General features: G+C 47.7%; 6 protein-coding genes across 6 annotated transcripts; 4 read left to right on the plus strand and 2 right to left on the minus strand.

Annotated features, from left to right (window-relative positions):
- Window positions 1-973: 973 nt before the first annotated feature.
- On the plus strand, window positions 974-2,956 carry LOC118504889 (alpha/beta hydrolase domain-containing protein 17B-like). Its single transcript, XM_036039947.1, has 4 exons — window positions 974-1,822; window positions 1,910-2,284; window positions 2,382-2,731; window positions 2,815-2,956. Exons 1-3 carry the CDS (start codon window positions 1,545-1,547, stop codon window positions 2,596-2,598), a joined length of 870 nt encoding a protein of 289 aa, XP_035895840.1. The 5' UTR covers window positions 974-1,544; the 3' UTR covers window positions 2,599-2,731; window positions 2,815-2,956.
- LOC118504888 lies at window positions 2,895-6,103 on the plus strand (the record flags this gene model as incomplete). The annotated part of the gene is made up of 1 exon (XM_036039946.1): window positions 2,895-6,103. A coding segment is annotated over one exon (1,848 nt), but the record flags the coding sequence as incomplete, so codon positions are not given.
- A 180-nt stretch (window positions 6,104-6,283) lies between these two features.
- LOC118504885 (senecionine N-oxygenase-like) lies at window positions 6,284-9,909 on the plus strand. Its single transcript, XM_036039942.1, has 2 exons — window positions 6,284-8,150; window positions 8,248-9,909. The coding sequence occupies exons 1-2, from the start codon at window positions 8,148-8,150 to the stop codon at window positions 9,568-9,570; spliced, it is 1,326 nt and encodes a 441-aa protein (XP_035895835.1). The 5' UTR covers window positions 6,284-8,147; the 3' UTR covers window positions 9,571-9,909.
- A 342-nt stretch (window positions 9,910-10,251) lies between these two features.
- On the minus strand, window positions 10,252-11,928 carry LOC118504886 (senecionine N-oxygenase-like). Its single transcript, XM_036039944.1, has 3 exons — window positions 11,769-11,928; window positions 11,308-11,700; window positions 10,252-11,242 (listed from the first exon to the last, which is right to left on the minus strand). Exons 1-3 carry the CDS (start codon window positions 11,769-11,771, stop codon window positions 10,340-10,342), a joined length of 1,299 nt encoding a protein of 432 aa, XP_035895837.1. The 5' UTR covers window positions 11,772-11,928; the 3' UTR covers window positions 10,252-10,339.
- A 1,415-nt stretch (window positions 11,929-13,343) lies between these two features.
- On the plus strand, window positions 13,344-15,300 carry LOC118504884 (senecionine N-oxygenase-like). The gene is made up of 2 exons (XM_036039941.1): window positions 13,344-14,152; window positions 14,210-15,300. The coding sequence occupies exons 1-2, from the start codon at window positions 13,471-13,473 to the stop codon at window positions 14,932-14,934; spliced, it is 1,407 nt and encodes a 468-aa protein (XP_035895834.1). The 5' UTR covers window positions 13,344-13,470; the 3' UTR covers window positions 14,935-15,300.
- A 130-nt stretch (window positions 15,301-15,430) lies between these two features.
- LOC118504887 (senecionine N-oxygenase-like) lies at window positions 15,431-19,413 on the minus strand. The gene is made up of 3 exons (XM_036039945.1): window positions 18,925-19,413; window positions 16,371-16,929; window positions 15,431-16,295 (listed from the first exon to the last, which is right to left on the minus strand). The coding sequence occupies exons 1-3, from the start codon at window positions 18,937-18,939 to the stop codon at window positions 15,592-15,594; spliced, it is 1,278 nt and encodes a 425-aa protein (XP_035895838.1). The 5' UTR covers window positions 18,940-19,413; the 3' UTR covers window positions 15,431-15,591.
- Window positions 19,414-21,614: the final 2,201 nt, after the last annotated feature.

Consider the following 21,614-nt stretch of genomic DNA (forward strand, 5'->3'; position numbering starts at 1 on the left):
AATTAAAAAAAATCAATAAATAATAAATAAATAAATACTTACACTAAAAAGTCTGAAAAATATACCGTTTTGGGTAACTCTGTTGGGGGGGGGGGGGGAGCATCTATTCAGACTTTAGCCAAAAAGTTCAGTCCCTAAAGCCTAGGTTACATGATGCGAGATGCCAAAAATATTTCGCATAACACGTTGGCTGCCACACCTATGTTGGTCGTGTTTCCTGCCAGGCCGAGCCGATGCCATTAAATTGTCAAGAAGAGGTTTGCTATGATACTACACTTGTCTCACTCTTACATATGTATATTGTGACATTGAGTGAGAGAGATGGAGATATTCACATGTTAATCGCTTAACGAAAACCATTTCACAAAAATGTATTTAAAAATTAGTTAAACCACAGATATGCAAAAACCAACCCCAAATTAAGGTTTACCAAGTACAAATCTTTACTTTTACCGAAAAACGCATACATGAGATCTCTAGTTCCAAAAAAATGGCACTTTGAAAACCATGTATAGTGGCTATCAAAAATGTTAGCCATGGCAGCCAAAATGTTAAAAGGGGGGGTTATGCGAAATCTATCCGTCAAAAAGATTTTGCCTCCTCGAACTTTCCATGCGTTGCCATAGTAGTTTTCTGTTGAAGAGAGAGATAGCATGAAGTGCTCCAAACAACCCGGGTAGATGAATCGAGATGATTGCGACGGAAAAATTTCGCAAACCCCCCCCCCCCCCCCCCCCATTTTAACCGAAATCTTTTAGCTCCATAGTCCGTAGCTACATACTTTTGCCCAAAAAATACTAAACAACAAACCACCTACTACCACCTACTCTACTCTCCCTTCCGGCAGGCATATTTCAAAAGCTCAAATAGGTTCTTTTCTACCCCAGGTTCACGTTCCGTTTCTTCCGATATTGCCAACACTAGTCTGCATTGCCCCATTTTGTGTCGGAAGAATTTGTCGGATAGTTGACAGCTGTCAGGTGATCAAAAAAATGTAGCTCAATAAAAAAAAAACAAAAGAAGTTTTGATTGCTTGTTCGTATCGTTTTCGCTTCACATCGTCTAGTCTGTAGAAAATTGTATTGGCCACCGATAAAAACAACTGTCGTTCATTTGAAGCCATCGGATCTAGAAAGTTGCTTATTGGCGTGCGTTTAGTTAGCTTTCCGAGCGCTGGTAAATAGTGATCGCATATCCATACGTGTGTATCTAAGCGTACGAGTACTGCCTGGGGTTCATGCCCTCTTCAGTATTTTCTCGCCCCATTCCCATGGTGTGTATGTGAGAAAATTGGGTGAAAACACGACATTGTTTCGGGATAGTTTAATTTGTCTGCCTAGCGCGTGACGTGTGTGCTGGAGTGAATCGCGCAGCATCAGCAAATCCCCGCCGCCAAACTGGAACGGGAAGGGAAAGCTCAAATTAACAACAGTTCCTCTAGCTCTGGTCGGCGGGCCACGAGAGGTACGGGCGCCAGGGAGGTGGCTGAACCGTCAACGACAGCGACGGATACGAACGCAACAACGAACGTCGACAAGAAAAAGATGAATGGTTTGAGCTTCAGCGAGCTATGCTGTTTGTTTTGCTGCCCACCGTGTCCGGGGCGGATCGCATCGAAGTTGGCCTTCCTGCCGCCCGAAACAAGCTACGACCTGAAGCCGGAAGCGGACAGTGCGAACAGCCAGTTTATCCTGACGCTACACGAGAAGGCCGACTGGCAGTACACTGACCGCGAAAAGGAATGTTTCGAAGCGTTCTACGCTCGGTCCTCGCGGGGCAACCGAATCGCCTGTCTGTTCGTCAAATGTAGCGACACCGCACGGTAAGTCGTATGATCAGCCGTATCCCAGCAGCAACCTGATCCGACGCCATAACAAAAAATCATTATTTGATGCCCGTTTTGTTGAAGGTTCACACTGCTTTTCTCCCACGGCAATGCGGTCGATCTCGGGCAGATGACAACGTTTTTCATCGGGCTGGGTCAACGGATCAATTGTAACATCTTTAGCTACGATTACTCCGGGTACGGGCAAAGCTCTGGTAAGCCCACCGAGAAGAATCTCTACGCGGACATCGACGCGGCCTGGCACGCGCTGCGAACGCGGTACGGCATTAGCCCGGAAAATATCATTCTATACGGACAAAGCATAGGCACGGTACCGACGGTGGATTTGGCCAGCCGGTATGAGGTCGGTGCCGTCATCCTGCATTCGCCCCTGATGTCCGGTATGCGGGTCGCCTTTCCCGCCACAAAGCGCACATGGTTTTTCGACGCATTTCCCAGGTATGTTGGCAGTGTGGCACGCGACAACCCTCTGAATTCACCAATAAACCCCCGGATCCGTCTGTCCGCTTCTTTTTGCTTTCTTGCATCACCGCAGCATTGACAAAGTGCCGAAAGTCACCTCACCGGTACTGGTAATACATGGCACAGAGGACGAGGTGATTGATTTTTCCCACGGCATGACAATCTACGAAAAGTGTCCGCGAGCGGTAGAACCGCTGTGGGTGGAGGGCGCCGGCCACAACGATGTGGAGATGTACAGCCAATATTTGGAGCGGCTGAAACAGTTCGTGTCGGTTGAGCTGGTCAACTGACAAAAGGTGAACAAGCGGTCCAGCGGCAACAGCAGTGGCAAGCGTACCAAAGGCGATGGCGACGGACGGAAGGAAGCGGGGAACGACGGGGAGAATGACAATGAGGACGATGAGGATGAAGATTTAAATACGGGTAGGTTGCGGTCGGTGCGGGTGAGGTCAAATCGCAATTGTTTGCTATACGCTCATCGCTGCCCGTTTGCTCTTTTTTTTTAGATGATGAAATATTGAACGCATCAATTACGCTAAGCTCCAACTCTACCAACGACGCATCGGCAATAGAAAAGCTGCTCTAGCATCAGGAGCCCGGCGGAGGGAGTGGATTCGATTTTGCCTCCTCCGTCTCGGTGCCACCCACCGTTAGTCTGTCGCTTGCCCGTTCCGACGGCGACGGGAGGGACACGGCGGAGGAACAGCAACCATGCACATCCCGCCAACATGCCGAGCCTGGTGGTGGTGGTGGCGCTGGTGGTCAACAGCTCGCAGCGATCCAGCTGCTAAACGGCGCCAGCGGACAGTCGAGCGCGCTGGGCAGCACAAAGGCGGCGGTTCAGATAAACGGCGTGGCAGTGGACCACTTCCATCAGAACTCGGACGTGGACGAGGATCGACGGTCGCTGTGTCAGAACAACGATGTTCAGGGTTTCATTTCGTACTCGTCGGACAGCAGCATGATCGAGCTAAACCTAAAGTTTCGCAAGTGCGCCTGTAACGAGAACATTATCAACATCTCCAAGGAAAACGTGCAGCAGATGCAGCGAACCAGCCCGACGGGTGCGGCGGAATCAGCCACCAGCATTGCCGACAGCACTGCCACCGTTGGTCCGGCTAGCGGCGTTGCTGGCAAAGAAGGTAAAGGTAAAAAAATGCTATCATTAAACAAGGACAATTTGAACAGGTTAGTGCGCAAGCTGAACGATACCGCCACGAACAGCCCATCCGCATCATGTACAAAGTGTAGATTATCGTTAGACGTGAAACATATTTTAAAGCAAATCGTACGAGTGAAAGCCAAACACCCCAACGATCCGGCAGACGACTGCGGGGACGGTGTATGCTGCCACTCGGCCCAGTCGCCTTACGGCGACGAATCCTGCTCCCTTCGCCGCCCAGCCCTGCCGCTCACAATCGACGACTCGATGGTGGGACTGCGGGCCGACGATTCGCTGCTCGGAAGCTCCGCCTCGCCGTTACCGTCGCCCAACTCGCCCGTGCCGGTCATCGGTACGCTCGAGCGACGGCACAGCGAAACCGTGGAGCGACGCTCGATCGGCATCCAGCACGCCTCGAGACAGGGTCGCAAAAAGGCTCCGCTGTTGCGTGCGCACGGGCGAAGCATAGCGCAGGCGGAGGAGATCATCATCATTTCGGACGAATTCCGGCGACAATCGTTACGCGACCAGCAATCGATCCGGGTGCAGAAGAGTCCGAAAAAGTTTTCCAAATCGATGGAAAGCATTGACAAGCGCAATCCGCCGTCGCTCTCCCTCCGGCCGGTGGCCATCAGGAGCTTCCAGCTGCCCGGCTCGACGGTGCACGGTTTGGATCCAGCCGACGAGATGCTAACGATAGTGGTGCACAATGGTACTAATCATGGGACTGTATCGAGCAGCGGGGAAGGCGCCGGCGCCCCGAAATCGATATCCAAATCCGTCGACGATATGACGCTCGAGCCGGGAGCGTGCGACGAACTGTCGCCCTCCGGCCAGCCCAAATCCATCGAACCGGCGGGCGACGATGTGGAGCTGATCTTTATCTCGGACGAGTTTGTCAAACGAAAGTCCAAGTCCAGCTCGGATGTGATCATCGTGCAAGGTGCGGCGGATCGGCGGCGCGAAAGCAGCAGACGCAAGAAACCGGCCAAAACGCTGTCAGTGGCCGGGGCGGAAGGGTGCAGCGCACAGGACAGGCGGAAGCTGAGCATCACCACTGCCCGGCCCGCCAGTACCGAGGGTCGCATCGTGAAGTCGGCAACCATTCCGGTGGTGACGGCATCGCCCGGCGCGAAGGCCAAAAATGGCCGACGCAAAACCACAATCTCAAACTCGAATAGTTTTCTCACGTACGAGGAACCGTTCTCGCCGGAGACGCTCGAAAACAAAGACATCGGGCAGCTGTTTGCCGAGGCATCAGCGATCGAATAATGCCGGCGGGCGGCCACAAAAACGTACAGCTACAAGAGAATCTTCCTCATTTCCACCTCCTGGCATGCCGTTTCTTCATCTCGCGTGTGCACGTGGAGACGAATCCCTGGCGCATATCGGTGAATCTTCCATTTATTCGGGTGTGGTCCTTTTGTTAGCGTTCAAGTTGCAGGGTTTGCCAGCAATTTCGTTACGATCGTTGTTATGTTGAGTTACGAGCTTAGCCAAAAACCGTACCGACTATGCCCATCGTCTACTGTTAGGGATGCTTTTACATTCTATAGCAATTATCTCAATACTCACTCAACACTTCCCGGGCGCGCTGTAGCTCATGTGTTTAATTTAAGTGCGCGAATGTTTGTTTTTTTTTTCGATGTTCCGTGCTTACAGCAGTTTGCAAACTTCGTTCAACTCTCTCAGGCTGCGATGCCGGTAGGCAAACAACACGTTACAGATATAGTGCAATACATACATACATACATACATACATACATACCTACAAACATACATACATACATATATACAAATATAAATATGTGTAGTGAGCATATTCTCTAAGGTATAATTCAACAATACAATCAGGCACAATCCAATGGGACTGACACTAGTATCGACTGATTACGAAATTCATGTAAAAGAGGTCATCTTTTGAAGCAACCTCCCAGGTATGTGTCATGAGCAGTGAATTTTACGAAGGCAAAGATTGCGAAGTCGAAAAACAAAAGTATTGCGAAGGATAGCAATAAGTGGAATGTGTTCACAGTACATGCCCCACACAAGTTACAGAACACGTACACGCATGCACACGCACAACAATAACGAAGCTAGTAATAATTCCACTGAAAGCGTCCAATAGCGGAATTTAGTCGCGTTGCACGATTTCCCGACCCGGCACGGCACCACTTTCTCACGTCAAGCTGACACGGACCTTTCTTTTCCCCAAATCTTACTTTCAGATCTGATATGAATGAATCCGTAAGCACGCACACACACACACACCACCAACCTCACCCACCCTCTAATGCCGTCCTTCCACTGTTTGTTGCATTAGTGGCACAGGCATAATGAATGCCGAGAACATTTCCTGCGCTCAAATGCTGTTACAGCACTGAAACCATTCACACAACAGCATACCATTTACAACTGTGAAGGCTGGGTGGTAAACTATAGGTATAGGGTTTAAGGGTGTGATAGCAGACAATTAATGGAAAGACACCGAACTACAGCAATTAGACGCGGCGATTAGACAAAAGTCATAAGCGGGCGGGCGCGCCACCGCCTGTCGATAGATCATGTTGTATTATTATAAGGTGATTGGTATAGGTTTTTTTTTTGTTTGTTTGTCATTGTTGATGTCATTATAATGATAATGTTTCTTTCCTGTTTTGTGTGTGTGTGTTGCATTTTTGGCAACTACCGATTAGCGTACCACGAGGCTCGCTCTTGCTAGACATGTACGACGAGTAAGACGCAATTTTATCTTCTGGTGATCTGATCTTCTAATGTGTGTGTGTGTGTGTGTGTGTGTGTGTGTGTGTGTGTGTGTGTGTGTGTGTGATTGTCTGTATCTCATAAATATTCTCAACCCCGAGATGTACACAGGTAATCTGATAAAAATGTGACACCAGGCCGCGAATGTGTATCCCGAAGCATGCGTGGACCCAGATGTGTATTATGAAATCTTCCATTCCCCCCCTCAACGAACGAACTTCCATCTTTGGTGTCCGTTTTGCATAGGAGCAAGTTAGTTGCAAAAACAAAAAAACGATTAGACTAAGTTTATCGATTTATTTAGCAATATGTTCGCATATATAAAAATACACACACACACACACGCTCAGTACGGTAAAGGGCGAACGCTAAAGCTTGCGCGGATCTTTACTATGAAAAGACTTCTTCCTAAACGGCAAATCTGGCAAGTGTGTCAATGATTATGGCGTATTTACCTTTGCTCATCTGCAACAGCTGTACTCTGGCCGCAGAAGCCACCAAAGACGACCAACGACGGCTCAAAACGTTTAGACGACGTACTCGCTCCTGTTGAGTTTTCGACGCTCGTTCTGTTTTAGTGTGTATAAGTTTGTTTTAAGGAGAATAGCGAATTTCGTTTACATTTACGCAATTATACAAAAAAGAAAAACGATCAAAATTTGCATATGGTGTAGTAGTAGTTAGGTGTGTTAGTCGGTGGGAATGAGAGAGAGAGAGAGAGAAAGAGAGATAACGCAAAATCCCATACGTTTTTGTTTAGTGTGTTTTTGTTTTGTATTTTGTTCAGAGTTTAGTCAATTAATTTGATCGGGTGTACATTTTACATGAGCAAATTTTTGTTTTTGCACAATATGCATAACAAAGATGCATAACTTTTCTACGTTGTGATCACAGTTGTTAATGAAAGTAATCAACACGAAAACAAAACAAAAAACCCCTACCTGTAAAAGATAGTTTAACAAAATAAAGCAAATCAAGAGATTTATAGATACGACACCTATAATATTGAGACACACACAAGGTGTGTGTGTGTAGATACATCTTTTTGTTTTTGTTCCGGAGATTTGGTTTACCGGACCAGACTGGAAGCGAGAGGGTAAGGAAAACATGGACACAGTACAGTTTCTGCATAAGCGTATCACATCCCGGAAATTGTCCCCAAATATCTCCTTTTTTGTGTATGTCCCATTTACAGTCCCAGTTTTCACACGAACTCGGTCCAAATGCGGCGAAATCGTGTATGCCGCGTTTTTGAAGTGCTATGGTTGAGACAGTTGAAATATGAGCGACATAAACTGTAGGATGATATCACCACCGTGCAGGCACCAAATAGACTCGGCACGATCAGATGGGCTGATCATGGCAAGAGAATGATACCGGACAACCCAGCTCGAAAGATATCAACCGAGGAGAAGTGTTAGGCTCAACTTGAACCAGAGTGATACTATGTGTTGTGATACGGTTCACGCATATCTTGTTACTAGCTCAAATGTAAAGTACTGTAGCAATTGGTTTGTTAAATGTTTCCTAAAGAAATCAGGTCACTTGGCAAGCCCATCCATATCGCTCACAGTGAACTTCTCGTTCAAATGAACTGTTCGTTATTAACTCCTTTTTGTTCAATTTTGTGAAGCATTCAGTTAGCATCCCAACTTCGACGCGCTGGATTTGGCCGATGAGTTCCGCATCATCCCATAGTGACAGTCATGCTAAAGATTCGAGCCCACGCAATCAGCTGATTCGTCGCTCACTTTGCCGCTATTGTCAACCCGAGTCTCTCACCATCACCCGGCCGACAGTCGTCAGGAGAGATCGTCGGCAACACGACGCACCAATAGTGCGCGGTGTCTTGAGGTTTGTCTTGACGAAGTGAGAAGTCCCCAACACCTGTGGCAATACCGAACATCCAGCGAAATGGTGAGTGTGTTTGTTTGGTTTTATGTCCAACGTTTGTTTACTAAAGGTAATCATTGTCTCCTTTACCTGCTGCCGAACGAACTGCGGGACCGAGCAGCAAAAACGCTACTGTGTGATCGGTGCTGGAAGTTCCGGTGTATGTGCGGCTAAAACGATCCTGGCCAGTGGCGGCTCCGTGACGGTGTACGAGCGAACGGATCAAATCGGTGGCACATGGGTGTACACGGACGAGGTCGGCACCGATCGGTACGGTCTGCCGGTGCACACCAGCATGTACGAAGGGCTTGAGACGAACCTGCCGAAAGAGATAATGGGCTTTCCGGGGTACGAAATGCCCAGCCAAGATGCGTCGTACGTGCGATCGGACGAGGTGCTACAGTTCATTCGAGACTATTCCGATCATTACCACGTTACTGAGCGGATCGCGTTTGCCCATCTGGTGCAGGAGGTGAAACCGATCACCGTAGGGTCCGCTGGATGGAGTGTGACCGTGCGAAATTTGGCCAGCGGACTGATGACGACAGAAACGTTTGATTATGTGCTAGTATGCAACGGACACTACCATACCCCGTTCGTTCCGTCGTACCCAGGCAGGGAGTGCTTTCGGGGCAAGCAGCTACACAGCCACGACTATCGAAAGTCGTCCATTTTCAAAGATCAGCTAGTGCTCGTGATCGGAGCCGGACCGAGCGGAACGGATCTAACACTGGAGGCAGCCAAGATGGCCAAAACCGTATACTTCAGCCATCACGTGCCGGAAAAGTTGAAGCAGCTAGTCTTTCCAGCGAATGTGCTGCAGGTACCGGACGTGGCACGGATCCTTCCGGATGGTGTGGAGTTTGTGGACGGGTCGCAGCATCCCGTAACAGTAATCTTCTACTGTACCGGGTTCCGCTACAGCTTTCCCTTCCTGCATCCCGATTGTGGTGTGCAGGTGGACGATAACTGGGTACGGCCGCTGTACAAGCACGTGCTGAACGTTAACCATCCATCGATGGCATTCATTGGGCTTCCGTTCTACGTTTGCGCAACGCTCATGTTTGACCTGCAGGCTCGATTTTGTGTGAAATTTTACAGCGGTCAGCTACCGATGCCCGGCCAGCAAGAGATGCTGCTCGACCACGAGCGTGAGATGAACGAGCGGTGGAGCAAAGGGCTGCAAAAGCGGCAGGCCCACATGATGGGTGCGGACTATCAGGGCCAGTACTATCGTTCGCTGGCGGACCGTGCGCAGATCGAACCGATCCCGAAGGTCATGACGGATATGCACATCGATAGTGGCAGGCGCAAGAAAGAGGATTTGCAACACTATCGAAACGATGTGTACCGCGTGGTGGATGAGAACACGTTTGTGAAGTGTGACATTACGGAACTGCATCGACTGCGAAAGGAGTTCGCTGAGAAGGGGAAAAATAGCTAATAGAACCCCCAAACTAGGTGCATATGTTGCTTTTATATTGTACATAATTCTAAAATAAACTTTATACCTTCTCGGTTCATGCAATCTGCCACTAACTGAAGTAAGGCACACGGAGCATGGTTCAAATTAATCGCTGGAAGCACTACGTCCTTTTTACTACTTTCTTTTTTTACACCTCAACCAAAGCGTTGCATGGGAATATATTATTTATTGCGATCAGACTTACGGGCTCAAATTAGCGAATAAAACACTAGTGATGAAACATTTACACGGTCTTGGTGGTAGTGCGGTGCCTATTTCATGACATGGCAGCTTGACTGTGCTATACCGTGGCCATCATCCTTCTGTTGTCGTTTTTCGATGTGTTTAGTTGAAGTCTCCTCCGTGCTAGTCTTCCTTAAATTAAGTATCAAAAGTGTTGGTCCATTCGCACAGTGGTTCGCTTTCAAACCCCATCCAAACCGTACTCCCAGGCACAGAAGTGATGCTCCAGCTACATTAAATCAAGAAACCCTGAAATGTGTTGCCTCGAAAAGGGGACAGATTGTGGTAAATCATTCTTAAGAGTAAAAGGAGCAGCCGTAAATGGCCGGCCGCGAGACCGTTCGCGGTTGCAGTGCCAAGAAAAGAGAAAAGAAAGGAGCTTTTAGTTTTATATGTTTAACAATATGGAGAGAACCGTTTGGAAGATGTTTTGATGCAGAAACATAATAGAAAACTTTTATTGGCCACTTTGCACCATTTCGCCACGCTACAAATTAAGCTCGGCCTAAGCAACGCTTGAGGACAACGCTTTCGCCGGTATCTTCACTTTCGCGAAATTTTCATCATCGATAATACGATATTCAAAGCTACGAAAGTTTACATCCTCATTTTTGCTGTTGATGCAATCGGCATGCATTTTGGCAAGCACCGGCTTGAGCGATTCTATGCCGGCAATACGTGCGAGATCATCGTAGTACCGCTGCTGCAAATCTCCCGCCAGCATATGCGTTAGCTTGCCCGTTAGGCCTCGCTCCGTACGTTCGGCCTGATCCTTGCGCCACGCGTCCAGCATCGCCTGTTTGCTCGGCAACGGCTGCTGTCCGCTGAAAAACTTCAAACAAAACCTAGCCTGCAGATCCATCATGAGCATCAGACACGCATTGAACGGCAGCCCGATAAAGGCCAGCGTCGGTTGATTGATGCTGATGCAATGATAGTACAGAGGACTGATGGCGTTGTCGTGGAGCGATACTCCACAGTCCACCGACAGAAATGGTACGGAGTAGCGATAGCCTGTACAATAGATAACCGTGTCGAAGTCCTGCTCTGTGCCATCCACAAATTTAGCACCAGCTTCCGTTAGGTGCAAAACTTCGGGCTTCTGCACAACACGATCACCGGTATGCACCGGAACTTTGCACCGATGACTCAGCACAACCTTATCGGCGCACCCGGCCACGTCCGGGGCAATATCCACTCCGCTGTGCCCGCCGCCAACTACCAGCACGCGCTCGTTCCGGTAATGTTCGCTACGACGATAATCTTTGCTGTGTAGCTGTCGGCCCCGGAAAACGTCCTGCCCGGGAAACGATGGTATCACCGGTGAGCTGTAGTGGCCATTGCACACCAGCACAAAATCGAACTGATGCACATCGTACCGATTATGGGCCACATCTTTCACCAAAACCTGCAACGATCACAACAGTTGGTACAAGCGCGCATTCGATTCCACCCATCTGGCGTTCTGCTTACGTCCCACTGGTTAGTTTCAAAGTTTCGGGCCACACGCACTACTTGGTGCTGGAAGTGGATATATTTCTTTAGCTGAAACTTATCCACGTAGCCCTCCAGCTGCCTGATCACGTCGCGGATCGTCACGAACGTGGGTGCCTGTTCGTCGATCGGGTAGTCCGGGTAGCCCATACCTTGCTTCACGAGGTTGGTGCGCAGGTTAGCGTACATGCAGGTTATGTCCAACCCGTTCGCATCCTTGCCAGTTTGCTCGGTGTACGCCCACAGCCCACCAATCTGGTTAGATTGCTCGAACACTTGCACCGTGGCGTTGCGATCGAAGGCCAGCGCATGTTTGGCGGTACACAAACCGGACGGTCCCGCACCGATGATACAGTAGCGTGCAGCAGCGGCCTAAAATAAAGCAACAATCTGTAATGTGCTGAAGTTTTGATGGTGCTATTCAAAGCAAAACACCTTACCATCGGAAGCGGACTCGGAGCTCTGCTGTAGCTGCTGCTGCTGCTGCGTGCCAAACGAGCCGTATCTACGACGAAACTGACGTACGGTATGCAATAAACATGATAAGCGCGCTGCGTCCGTCGTGCTGGTGCTCACTGATTAACCCGGAGGTGATCATTGTACTGTTTGCTTTTTTCTTCTTCATTTCCAATTGCGTGGGGAGCTTTGTGTCTTGTTGTTTTGGGTACGAGTGAACCGTATTTTAAGACAACCGAATGATTCTTCGACGACTAAAGTAGCAAATTTCGCTAAACTCTCTTGAGACTACAGTGAAATGTGAACTCCCTCTACGTGGTATTCATTGTGTCACATGACCAAATTGGCTTCATCATTTCGGAACGAACACAGTGTGGAAGTAAAGTTGTACTTTTGACCAAACCTTATAACATAATTTAATCAAATTTGGAGTCAGATTTGACATTGTGACGGCCAGGGTCGTATTATGAATAACATTTATCTAGTTAGAATCACTGCATTGTGACAGCGTGGTCGGTGTTTCACACCACAGGAGCGATATCAAATCCGCTCCCGGACTGTCTTTTTTCGGACAAGTACCTGACTATACAGGTACGGGTAAATAAGGCCAGGGAACCTAGAAATCCAAGGCTTCCTAGGGCCACAAATGAAGAAGAAGCTTCTCTTGTGTAAAAATCCCAATTTATTCGCGAAATGTTATGACGTTATTTTAAATAGTTACAGTAACAGACAGTAGAATAAGCCCACTTTTGTATCCGATCCGTAAATATTCTTCTTCTTCTTCTTCTTCTTCTTCTTGGCTTAACGACCTACTAGGTCATGCCAGCCATCTAATGGCTTACTTGATTGATATCGCGTTGTTGGATAGTCAGTCCTCGCCATGCGGAATATCCAATCTACAGCATTCGATACAGTGTTCGAGCTGGTACAACTGCTCCAAAAATTTGGAACCAGAATGGTTAACATCTTAACTTTTTATATCAATTTTAGCTTTGTTTGAAAGTTAACAAATCTTTGCTTAAGAATAAAAAATGGATCTCAGAATCGAATTCTTGATTTATCCGATGGATAGGAACGCTTTCTCAGCGTTCCTAAACCAAACTACACAAAACCTAATACCCAATACGATTCATTGAAAATTGGTATCATAAATCATATTTTTCATAGCGATACGGTTGTAATGGCGTCAGCGCCACCAGCACCCTTCACACGGCAGGACCACCGGGGTTCGAAAATCAACCGGTTTGGTTCGCCCGTAGTGAGGATTGCACTATCCAACTGAATATGTTTTTTTTTTCAGAACAAGGTGGTCACGTATACGTACTATCACCAATATCCAACACCATTTAAATATCCCACATTTAAAACAATACTTGTCAGCAATATTCTATTAGTCAGCGCTTTAAGCGCACGGTCATTCGCCTTTTGGCCTTACCCTTTACCCGATCCCTGGCCCCTTTCGTTTATGCGTTTGACCGACTTAGCAATAGACAACAACTGCTCGACGTGGTATCAGCAGACGCCACCATCGGCCCGCTCTTATTATCTGATCTTGGTCGCGTCGAGGCTCGCACCAACGGCCGATGATGCATTAACGCTCGGCGGCCCGCGAATGCATCCACTCCCCACGATGCGTGCGTACTACGCGAGCCAGGAAGCTGCACTGGGGAATGGTTGGTGTTATAAATGTGTGCAACGGGCAGCAGCTCAACCACAGTTGCCTGCAGTGTTGTCGTGTTGCATGCGTTACAAGTTCGAACCGTAGACGCGCACGCGTTTAGTGTCACGTTCGATCACGGGAAGTGCGCTGAAGTGATAATGAGTTACTGCATCATAGGCGCCGGCATGGCCGGGCTGGCTGCCGCAAGACGTGTGCTCGAGGCTGGTGGTGAGGTGATGATCTTCGAGCGGATGGATCAGATCGGCGGTACCTGGATCTACACCGATGAGGTTGGCGTCGATCGGTACGGACTGCCCGTCCACACGAGCATGTACCGAGGGTTGCGGACGAATCTGCCGAAAGAAGTGATGGGATATCCGGACTTCCCCATACCGGCGCAAAGCGCTTCGTACATAGCTTCGGAAGACATCTTATCCTTCTTGCGGTTGTATGCGGATCGGTACGGGATCAAGCGCCACATCAAGTTCGGACATCATGTCGTACAAGTCCGGCCGACCGATGGGGATCGTTGGATCGTGAAGGTAGAAAACCTCGCGAAACAACAAAAACATCAGTACGTGTTTGACTTCCTGTTCATTTGCAACGGCCATTATCACACGCCAAATGTGCCGGAGGTGCCGGGAAGGGAAGCGTTCCGTGGGCAGCAACTCCACAGCCACGATTATCGCTGTGCCGAGCATTACAAAGGTGAGTAGGCATCGACCATGCTGAGAGAACCGCACGCTTCATTCATCGCTCTTACAGACAAAGCAGTGCTCGTGATCGGGGCCGGTCCTTCCGGAATGGACATTGCGCTAGAGCTGGCGAAAACGGCAAGCCGAGTAACGATCAGCCACCATATGGATCGTTTGACCTTCCCATTTCCTGCCAACCTGACGCAGCAACCGGACGTTTCCTTACTAACGGAAACCGGGGCCAAGTTCACGAACGGCGCGGAGGAATCATTCGATGTAGTTCTGTACTGTACAGGATTTCGGTACAATTTCCCGTTTCTCGGTGCGGATTGCGGAATTCAGGTGCAGGAAAACTACGTTCAACCACTGTACAAACATTGCCTCAACATCAACCATCCAACGATGGCGTTTATCGGGCTACCATTTTACGTGTGTGCCGCCCAGATGATGGATCTTCAGGTTCGGTTTTGTATGCAATATTTCACCGGCAAGCAGCGGCTACCGGCGGCCAGCGATATGCGGCAGGATATGGAGCAAGAAATGGAGGATCGTTTGCGGCGCGGGTATAAGAGACGGCATGCACACATGATGGGCCCGGAACAGGGCCGGTACTACGATGATCTGGCCCGGACGGGCAACATTGAAACGATCGCACCGGTAATGACCAAGCTGCACAACGAAAGCAGCCAGCGGTTCGTGGACGATCTGATCCACTTCCGGGAGGATGTGTTTGCCATCGTTGACGATGAGCAGTTTGTGTACGTGAACGGACCCAGGGAGGCGATTGAGCTTTAATGAGACAAACAAGGCGGAAAACAAATTCATAGCAACAACAAAAAAACAGTGATCACCACTTGGAAGACAATACACGGATCAAAGACTCCCGATATGTCAAAACATATTCCCGGAAGCTAGAACGGAACGGAAATTAAAAACAAAAGATAGCTACTGGGCCCGCTTCTTTACGTAAAAGCGTGTAGGAATCGTGTTAAAAATAAAACAAACATTCCAAGGCGAATTAACTGCTTGTAGAACAAGTGTGGAGTAGCAGATCGCTGTAAACATCCAGCAGTTGCTGATAGAATTATGCTACAGTTTTTAGCAGCACGTCGGTAGAAATCAAATAAATAAACTGCAAGGCTGCACTATAGCTAACAACAACTACCAGATTTAAATTGTTTATTAGTCCCAGTTTGACGTCATCTGGGTCCTGCCATCGCTACTCAGAGAGAGTCGTAGATCAGAGGCGTAATTCGGATAGCATAAGTAAGACGCATGCCAGATTTACGCATTTTATAGCTAAACATCATACGATTATATTTGGATAATAGATTACGCACACACTCCCCACAAACCCTACCATAGTTGTACTAGATTGCGCAGTTATCTTACCGTACATCAAATCACATTCCCTCAGGCGAAGCGCACGAAGCGAAAGGGACACCCATCACGCTAGTTAATCTTCACGAACGTTTCATCGTCCACTATCCGGAACTTGTCGCTGCGGAAGTTGACCAAATCCTCCGAGTAACGCATGGCGCTGATCTTGTGCAGCTTCTTGATCACCGGCTTAATCGGCTCAATGTCCGCCGTCTGCGCCAGATCATCGTAGTACCGATCCTCGACCGGGCCCATCATGTGAGCCTGCCGTTTCTTTAGACCCCGCTTCCAGCGCTCCTCCATCTCGGCCGCCGTGTCGGCGGTCATCTGCTCCCGCGTCGGTAACGCTTTGCCACCGCTGAAAAACTTCAGACAGAAGCGTGCCTGCAGATCCATCATCTGGGCCGCACACACGTAGAACGGCAGTCCGATGAACGCCATCGATGGACAGCGAATGTTGATGCAGTGTTTGTACAGCGGCTGCACATAGTTATCCTCGACGGTGATCCCACAGTCGACGCTCAGGAACGGGAAGGTGTACTTGTACCCTGTGCTGTAGCAAATCACGCTAAAGTCCTCGCTGGTACCGTCCGCGTACAGCACGCCGGTTTCGGTGAGGCGCAGTACGTCCGGTTTCAGTGTCACGTTGCTCGGAAACACCGTCTGGGGCTTATCCTTCAGATGGTGGCTTAAGGTTACGCGAACCGCTTTTTTGGAGATCTCATACGCCATGTCCATTCCCGATGGGCCCGCCCCAATCACAAGGACTGTCTCGCCTGGAAGAGAGAAAAGAAAGTGGTTCAACTAAGTACGAACCGTTCTAGTGGTGAAGCATGTTGATTCGTCCCTACCTTCGAACGGTTCATTGCTGCGGTAATCGTGACTGTGCATCTGCTTGCCACGGAAAACGTTCATGCCCGGGTACCGTGGCAGGTTCGGCGTATGGTAGTGTCCGTTGCAGACGAGCACATAGTCGAACGTGTACGTCACCAGCCGATCGTTCGGGCAGTCGCGCACGATCACCTCCCAGCCCTGTTCGTCGATCGTGGGCTTCACGCGCACCACGTAGTGGCTGAAGCGGATGTGTTCCAAGATTCCAAATGATTCGGCAAACTGCTGAAAGAAGTTGAGCATATCCTCCGCCGGTATGTACGAACTTTCCTGCTCCGGTATGGGAAAGTCCGGATAGCCCATGATCTCCTTCGGCAGGTTCGTCTTCAGGCCCTTGTACATGCTCGAGTGCACATCGATACCGTATTCATTTTTGCCCGTCTCGTCGTTAAAGACCCAGGTGCCGCCGAGCTGTTTGCCCATCTCGAACACGGTAACGCTCCCGCCTGCCTGCAATGCGTGGCGCGCAGCGCAGAGTCCGGCCGTACCGGCTCCTATCACGCAATAGCTTTGTTTAGTCTGGATTAAGGAAAGAGGGAGAGAGAGAGAGAGAGTAAAGAGTTTCATTAACCTTTGCAATGAGGATGTTGTGGAATGCGTCTTCCACCGCACAATAACATGTTCAGGAAGGGCAGCTGAAAAACGGAACCGTGTCGCCGTAAAGGTCTTCTTCGGGAGAGATTTCCGACCCATTTGATAAGAGGACCAATCAGCTCGGTGCGGGACGGTTTTGACCAGTTCGTCTTGGTGGCATTCTCTGGCACATTCTCCAGCTCGGGCGGGAAATTTGGTGATTGCACGGGGTCGAGAGTGGGACAAGGTATCGCACCACAGTGGCTTTGTTTGTGCATCTCGTCGCTCGCAAATTCATCATCACGATTAATCCGCTGCTTTTCCGTACAGGGCTTTGTTCTGTTTTCGGTTCGGTTTTCAAGGTCCTCCGGTGATTGAGAGGCAAAGTTCACAGTGCGCCCGCTGTTAGCCTACATGCCGTTTGGCCTCTTTGTATGGCACGCGCAATGCGTGCAGCCCACTTCCTTAATCGTACCGTTAGCGAGCGTGAGCTGATAAGTGAAAGCCATGTGATGTGATGCATAGGGGCTTGCTCAGTGAGCACGAGAACGCGTGACGTGCCGTGGTGTAGAATCCTCATCAATGGATAGTAACAGTGCCCCGCTCATCACGCTCACGCTACCGGTGCGGGGCCAATGTTCACCAAAAAATTTACCAATCACTTATTAAACGTGCCGTGCTGGTTAGGTTATCGGCCCGTAGCGGCTAATAAATCGACGCGGGAACAGATTATGCATTGCTTCTGTTGCTATGTATCAGGTAGCATAACCGGATCCGCTGATAAGCGGCCAGTCTCGGGCCTACTGCTCTAGAAATCACTGCCATCTGAACAGCGCACCAGATTCAGGGGGCGCGCGCGCGCGTTTGCATGAAGCCGAAAGACGACACGCACTACGCGCAGATGTGCATGAGAGGTTTTTTTCTCCTCCTTCGAATGCACCAAACCCCGAAAAGCGTAAAGACAGCAGCATGAGTGGCTCTTATCGGTCCGTAAAACAAATCCAAACGCTGATCCTTCGACTAATGAAGTTCAAACTGAAAAGGGAATTCAACGGCTTAAGTCGTAGGCCCCCTGGCGAAGACTCTGGAAATCGAAAGAAAGACTAGATAACGGCGGGTGGCTCATCATCGTTTCACGTCCAGCGATGGTATCTTCCGGTAGTGATGGGTGACGCCGAGTGCATTAAGAATGGATTTGCTGTGCGGATGATACCGTGAACCGTGCGGCCGAAGTGGTTTACATAATTGGCTGCCCACGTCAGTCGGGGCCAGACGTCACACTACACCGTGCTGGTTGCGAAATGAAGCAACCCCGCTATTGATGGCCCTTTTTGCAACAGAACCAGTTGTACAAGTTAAGTGACTCAGTGCCATTGACACTACGAATTGAATGCTGGTCCACTAGTAACGTTCTCAAATTGGCAAGTGTAGTCCCTCTACTTGGAAGGGACCTCGATTATGGAGCGATCGAAGCCATAACACATAACTCCATATTGTTGCTGATCCTTTCGATCGATCGCAGACCTATCTATCAATTGACGTTGATTATTATTTTGCAAAGCTAGTGTAACTATAACATGCACAATCATTACACAAACGCAGTAATCCAAACCTCCGATCGTACCATAATCGATCAAGTATTTTGACGATAGTAGCAATCGTAAATGCTTGATTCCACGGAAAGCCGACGGATCTGCATCATCCCCATGAAATACTAAGCACAGATTGCCACATCCTTCGAAAGATCATCGATCGTGATGCAACTCGGAATTCGATTATGCCAGCCCTGACTCGACACTGGCTGAAATTGGTTGTACTTTATTCAAACGAACGAGGTAACACTCCTGAAGCCGTTACACTGATCGCTGATCGGTGACCCGATGCCCTGGGCAATTCACATCTCGCTCGACACACAATGTATGTCGACCACGTGTATCTTACCTTTTCATTCACCATGGTTGTGGTTGTTTATCGTTGCCACTGGCCTAACACAATTATCACCGTGCTCGCTTTGTTCAGCAAGAGCTAATTGTTTTCCACACCAAAACACCACTTCAGCAGATGCACTTTTGAGCGTTGCGCTTTGAAAAAAAAACACACACTCCAAACAGCACTATAAAAATCCGATCGTTGCTTACCGGTTACACTACCGCGACTGTACTACCGTCCTTGCCGAAGGGTCTTATTTATTTATATTATGCTACTGGCGGGCGCTGCTCCGTCTTACCAATCCATATCTGTGCTGTGAGGCTTCGGAACTGATCCGTTGCAGTAGAAGCCGTTTTTTTTTGTGCTAGCTACGCACACGGCTTACCTCCAGCATGTACAACACAGTACATAGTGATACGGTAGTGCAACCCGTTGGGGTTCGCGCGCTGCCGCGTTACACACATACGGACGGATCGGACGGATGGAATGCATGCGAGATGATTGATATGTTTGAGGCAATTGCAATGTGCCTTTGGGGATGGCAGATTTGTCATCGCGCTAGCCCAGGGTATTTCCGAACGCGCACTAGCGAACTATTAGAGAACAAAACGTAATTTTTAGCTTAGAATCGTCATACGAAATTTCCACACCCGATGTCAAAACTCTAATCAATTTAGTTCGATGTGGTTGTGTGTGTGGATTTTTTGTTCGATTTTTAAACAGGCATCGAAGGGGAATCGTGATAGAATTAATCATGACCCTCCTCCTTGTTGATAAACAAGGAAGTTCTGAAAGAACGTTGTAAAGCTGACGTTGTAAAGGGTGCCTACCCTTTTTAGGGGAACGTTTATTGTTTTATTCGTGTATGAAAATTATCGGATCAATGGCAAAACAAAAATTAATTTGCATTAATGTATTTTAGATTGTTCATTCATGGGTAATGCCGTCCCAAACCCCCAGTGGCGAACTAAGGACACTGGGGCTTTTAATGCAAATGGATTAAGGCAGTTATTTCATGAAGCTTAATTCAAGAATGGTATTCATAATGTTTTGCCTGGTTTTGTGATTTAAAAGTCTCCATAAAAGACATTCAACAATTTTTCTGTCCAGTGGTATCGGTCTTCACACGGCAGGATTGAGGATCGAATCCCATCCAGATCGTGTTCCCCCTTGACGTAGACTGGCTAATCCAAAACTGACTATTTCAAACTTAACCAATCGAATGAAATAAATTCCATAATTTAGCTGCTGTGCAATAACAATACATCTAAAGTTAGTATAAAATCTACAATAAATTCCCCTTTTTAAATGAATTATGTGAAGACCTTGGATGCAAACATACTACGCAATTGTATTACATTTACCATACACTGTATGTTCGGGAAAAATGGAAAGGATTTTATATGAAGGCTACTCCGGTACCTTGGAGAAAAGAACAAAATCGTTATTTTTTAGATGATTTGATGGTTTGAAATGAGTTTTGAATTTTTGGAAAACTCCCATGGTCTGATCCTTTAGCACCCGACACACCAATTTTTTGGTGTTTTTTTCATACGACTTTATTCGCTTCGCATCAAATGTTATCCTAGCTTAGTTGTGATACAATATTAACACACTTTTCAACTCTAATTTACTTTTGTTCAAGTGGAACGGCCTTTAACCACCCGTTTAAAAATGTTCACTTAATTATGGGGTCTCTGGAATGCTTGGGCTGCCCCTCGCCAGCTAGGGCACCTTACTTCTGCTTAGAGTGAAGTGCACTTTCCAAAGATTTCTTGAGGTTTGGGCCTTTTTAAATAATTTTCCATGTCTTTTATTATCTCTCAGCAAGATGATTAGTTCGGTGATAAAAATAACTGGCTCGCATAATTTTGGTATCGGTCCTGCCGATAGATCAAACCACCGCGCACTGAAGTTTGGGCTAACTACTTAAAGTAGTAACCAATCCTTATACTTATAAGATTAAGCTTTTTGCTGTTTAATGTTTTACTCTTTCAACATGATTAAATTCATTTTTCTAAAATTTTTCTATTATAAATAAAGTAAAAAAAGTATGTTTTGATTCACACGTTCCGAAGATTATTGCAATGTTGCCACTTTTTTATTGTATAAGATTTCCTGCTTTACTTGCTTCTCAAAGTTACTAAAAAAATAACAAGTGTTTTGACACGTTTAGCGTTTCAAGATTTTGAAAAAAAAAACAAGTAAAGAAAAAGCCATACGTGCTATGGCTATTCTCCTCGTGCAGGAGAAGAAAAGTAAGTAAAAAAGAAAAACAAGACAGTGAACAATAGAGACTGAGATCGATAAAGATTTATCTAAGATTTGAGTCATCCTAGTTGTAATTGCTATCACACTAATGGAGGAAGAATGTGATTTTTATAAATAAAATTGAAAAAAAAAAAACAGAACAGCACAAACGTGTTTCGCATTCCAATACAAAGCGTAACAAAATAAACCAGTTATAAGCTAAAAATCACCGTTAGCTTTTTTATAGTCTTCCTGTTGCTATCTTGACTACAGTGACTGTTTGCTGGATCGTTATTTAAGCGTACGGGAAGTCGATGAGGACGCATGGTGGATCGATCTATATGCGATATCTGGGAACCTTAATGTCATAACAAAAAAGGAAAGGTATACTCAGCGTAATAAGATTGATCGCATCAATGAGGTAGCAGCGGCGCCAGAGCTCGAATATCCAA

This window comes from Anopheles stephensi, chromosome 2, assembly GCF_013141755.1.
Source record: "Anopheles stephensi strain Indian chromosome 2, UCI_ANSTEP_V1.0, whole genome shotgun sequence".
Lineage (NCBI taxonomy): Eukaryota > Metazoa > Arthropoda > Insecta > Diptera > Culicidae > Anopheles > Anopheles stephensi.

What these genes read in the sequence shown, in the direction of transcription:
- LOC118504889 (XM_036039947.1), top strand. Translation starts at nt 1,545, where the DNA reads ATGAATGGTTTGAGCTTCAGCGAGCTATGCTGTTTGTTTTGCTGCCCA. An exon ending in AAATGTAGCGACACCGCACG is followed by an intron (nt 1,823 to 1,909) that starts GTAAGTCGTATG and finishes GTTTTGTTGAAG; the next exon opens with GTTCACACTGCTTTTCTCCC. An exon ending in TTTTTCGACGCATTTCCCAG is followed by an intron (nt 2,285 to 2,381) that starts GTATGTTGGCAG and finishes GCATCACCGCAG; the next exon opens with CATTGACAAAGTGCCGAAAG.
- LOC118504886 (XM_036039944.1), bottom strand. An exon ending in TTGAAACTAACCAGTGGGAC is followed by an intron (nt 11,243 to 11,307) that starts GTAAGCAGAACG and finishes TGATCGTTGCAG; the next exon opens with GTTTTGGTGAAAGATGTGGC.
- LOC118504884 (XM_036039941.1), top strand. Translation starts at nt 13,471, where the DNA reads ATGTGTGCAACGGGCAGCAGCTCAACCACAGTTGCCTGCAGTGTTGTC. An exon ending in CTGTGCCGAGCATTACAAAG is followed by an intron (nt 14,153 to 14,209) that starts GTGAGTAGGCAT and finishes TCGCTCTTACAG; the next exon opens with ACAAAGCAGTGCTCGTGATC.
- LOC118504887 (XM_036039945.1), bottom strand. An exon ending in CAGCAATGAACCGTTCGAAG is followed by an intron (nt 16,296 to 16,370) that starts GTAGGGACGAAT and finishes TCTCTCTTCCAG; the next exon opens with GCGAGACAGTCCTTGTGATT.